The 3,217-nt window shown below is 45.9% G+C and overlaps 2 protein-coding genes across 4 annotated transcripts in view; both read right to left on the reverse strand.

The window, feature by feature from the left end:
* The window catches only part of Pmar_PMAR022951 (hypothetical protein), a gene marked incomplete at its 5' end in the record, with an annotated part of 4,455 nt that extends 1,386 nt beyond the window's left edge, over positions 1 to 3,069 (reverse strand). The window contains 14 exons of the mRNA XM_002771790.1: positions 5 to 126; positions 298 to 362; positions 642 to 788; positions 886 to 950; positions 997 to 1,062; positions 1,361 to 1,449; positions 1,574 to 1,661; positions 1,712 to 1,820; positions 1,862 to 1,982; positions 2,162 to 2,301; positions 2,515 to 2,633; positions 2,694 to 2,793; positions 2,842 to 2,940; positions 2,993 to 3,069. Of these exons, the coding sequence (XP_002771836.1) occupies positions 5 to 126; positions 298 to 362; positions 642 to 788; positions 886 to 950; positions 997 to 1,062; positions 1,361 to 1,449; positions 1,574 to 1,661; positions 1,712 to 1,820; positions 1,862 to 1,982; positions 2,162 to 2,301; positions 2,515 to 2,633; positions 2,694 to 2,793; positions 2,842 to 2,940; positions 2,993 to 3,069 (1,407 nt within the window). The remainder of the gene's footprint in view (positions 1 to 4; positions 127 to 297; positions 363 to 641; positions 789 to 885; positions 951 to 996; positions 1,063 to 1,360; positions 1,450 to 1,573; positions 1,662 to 1,711; positions 1,821 to 1,861; positions 1,983 to 2,161; positions 2,302 to 2,514; positions 2,634 to 2,693; positions 2,794 to 2,841; positions 2,941 to 2,992) is intronic.
* Positions 3,070 to 3,145: 76 nt separating this feature from the next.
* Positions 3,146 to 3,217, reverse strand: part of Pmar_PMAR022952 (ankyrin repeat and ibr domain containing protein, putative) — a gene marked incomplete at its 3' end in the record, with an annotated part of 4,124 nt that continues 4,052 nt past the window's right edge. For all 3 annotated transcript variants that reach the window (XM_002771792.1, XM_002771791.1, XM_002771793.1), the window contains exon 22: positions 3,146 to 3,165. In XM_002771792.1, the coding sequence (XP_002771838.1) occupies positions 3,146 to 3,165 (20 nt within the window). The remainder of the gene's footprint in view (positions 3,166 to 3,217) is intronic.

Raw genomic sequence — 3,217 nt, forward strand, 5'->3', positions numbered from 1 at the left:
GTACCCATCCCATATGCCAACAGGAGCCCCTCTGACCTCCTTTCCTCAGCACTTTGTCACAGAAACTACTCATCATAGCAGAGACGCTGAACCGACCCAAGTCGCGATTAATGAATGTCTCGAAAGCTGAACGGAAAAGGGAAGAAATCAGTGACTATCAGAGTAGGAATATGTGTTTGCTTTTCTCAGCTGAGCTCAATAGTTTTCCCATCACATAATCAAAATTCACAAAGTTGTACGGAAACTAACGATAATTTCCAAATATTTCCTCAGAACTTTCATATTGTCAAAACTCACCCTCCTTCAGACTCTTCTGGAACAAGCCGTCGGATTGGAAACACTCAGCAACAATACTCTTGAACCTGTCAGAGACCGTCACGATGATGCCTCCAACAAAACCCTTCCGCACAACACTCTTTACTTCCACGACTACCCATAACAACACAGCTCCATTTTAGCACGCCAGCCCATCCATAATTTAATCCCTCATTGAAGTCAATTTGACGAAGATTTTCAGACACAGCAGCTCACTAGAATAGAGGGAATCGCTCCTCAAACGAAACGATTTATCCCGAGTTAAACCGACACGGAAGAGATGAGCTCGATAACGTCCTAATTATATGGCAATAAATCCACCCTACCTATCGTGCATGTCAACGAGCTTCTGTACGAAGGAAGGGTCGGCCAGGATCTCCGCCTTAGCCTGCGGGCTCGGCTGAGGACCCAACGCCTTCAACTGCTCCAATAATACATCCACCACACTGTTACCATAGTCCTGTACGTATTGTCTGAACAGAAACATGGAAATCTTAAAAACGATTATGGACCGAATCAGCGCATTGTATTCATAACAACAGCGACCATGCACCCTCCCATTCCCATTACTTGAAGCTCGCCGCGATAGGCACCAACCCATTGTTAACCAGGCCAAACAACCGCCAAAGACGGGACTGCAACAAGAGGTACTCACTCTACCATAATTTCATCAAATCATACCAGGTCCTCCCTCCTATCGTTATCTAGCATCCATGTGATGCTCGTGTCCTTCTCCAAGGTTTGCGACTGAAAACCGTTCAATCACTTAGACCGAGCCATACTCCCCAATACCGATCGCTCGTGCTACATGTGGCCGATATTCACTAATAACAATAATAAAGCACCAAATGTCTTCATCAATAACCACTCGCTCTAATGAATACATAGATGGCAAATCTGCGCGAAAATTATGAGAAAACTACCGAGGGAAACTAACGCGATGATCAATAATATATCTTTGTACTTCATACTATACATATATGGATGAACCAAAACAACTACCACTACTGCTTCCTACGAGGCGACCCCCCCTTCCTCAGCTTACCATGGTATTCGCCAGCGTCGCTTTAATGACAACATTTTTAATTTTCTGCATAGACGAGGGGTGCAAGTACGTCTCCACTCTCTTCTGCTCTGAAACACAACAGCAACATAATAATTCTACTGTTGATAGTGTGAACTCGATCTCCTCTTTTTCTATCACTACTCCAATTGTTGTCAAACCAGAGCCCTCCCCCACGAATCCCATCCCACTCACCTGCCATCAGAGCCGACTCGGCCTTCACCAAATATTCCGGCAGGGAATCACCAACGAGCCACGCCTTAGCCTGCCGCTCATAAAAGCGCTGAGGAATTTCACGATCACTATCACCAATCATGTCAGCCGATCTATTACGTCAGTTTCCGGTAGAAGGTACTCCTCCAGTTCCTGCTGATACACCCACAGTGTGCTCCCCAGTTCATCATTAGCATGGACCGGTGCAGCACCCAAAGTAGGACGGTTACTACGACCACTGATATGGAATATACCCAATCCATAGCATACCTAGTGCTAGAGCTGCTACTGCTCCCTTGCCCATCACTCGCGCTGCTGGCTCTACTCGCGTTACCAAGATCGAACAGCATATCCACGACTCCTCTAAGTAGACCCTGATCCACTTCAGTACCTGATCTCAGCATTCATAGTGTTTACAAACTCACACAAAACAAATTTCCTTCTAATAACAACGGAGTTTCACCCGTGATATGAAAAACACTAGTGAGCAAAAGCATAGCGCGAATACCGCGTTTTTCACCGAGCTTTACGCCACTATACGTAAAACGGGCGAAACTCCAATAATCCTACCTTCCCTCTCGATATTGATCATCTCTAGAATAGCAGTTCGGCATCTAACAGGTACGTGACCATGATCGAACGCCAAAGTCTTGAAAATAGTGACGCTTCGCACAGCCAAAGTGTCAACAGACTGCAACTTCACATAATACCTGTCAATTCACAACCCCTGCATGGGTGCCAAATCGGTACTAAATATTGGGAGAAACTCCCACTAGTAGATTTTCACATAGGGAGTATATAACAGAACATAGCGATGCAGCTGAGGAATCGAGAAACAGTTCTTCTCGCATGTCATGCGATGTCTTTATTCACATATCAGCGTTTTCACAAGTCTCGGAGTATCTTCACAGTGCCCTTCCTACCGATCCAAATACGTAAAGAACCTCTCCATCCACTTGCTGTAAAGCTTATGGTTATTCCATCGTAGTAGTAGCTCCTTAAGAAGAGCCTCTCCCTCAAGTCCTTCTATCTTCGGTACAACCTATTACCGAGGCAGTTAATAATGCACCCGCCAGGATTCGAACCCGGGACCAGTGCTCACTTTCTTCGTCACATACGACGCCATTGACTCTCCATAACGTTGATAAAGCTCCTCTGACCAGTTGTTCGGTGACCGCTGAGTACACATGTTATATACAGTCCTGAAAAGACCTACCATTTACCCAAAGCCGACCCACTTCTCCTATTACGTATAGAGCTGTGCATAGTCGCCAGCACCAAAAATACGAGGTGGCTTTCCTTCGACTTGCACCACATCCTTAGGCACCTTCCCAGTATTCAAATAGTACCTTACCAACAAGCAAAGGAAATACCACACCTTGCGAAGATCATGGAGCCTACTCCAGCCTATCAATTGCTTTCTCTCGAATTAGAGTCCATCCCTCGTCCAAAGGAACAGTCTCCCCATGAGCAGACATGATCGAACAATAACAACAACAACAATCACAAACCTTACCACAGACATTTACTTCAACACATCCGACACTTCGCAGATCACTCAGCAGACAAGAGCTCTTCGAGCAACCCAGCAAGGCGAGTGTGAGGGGGGGGGGGGACCCAAGATCA

This window comes from Perkinsus marinus (genome assembly GCF_000006405.1).
Source record: "Perkinsus marinus ATCC 50983 genomic scaffold scf_1104296962378, whole genome shotgun sequence".
Lineage (NCBI taxonomy): Eukaryota > Perkinsozoa > Perkinsida > Perkinsidae > Perkinsus > Perkinsus marinus.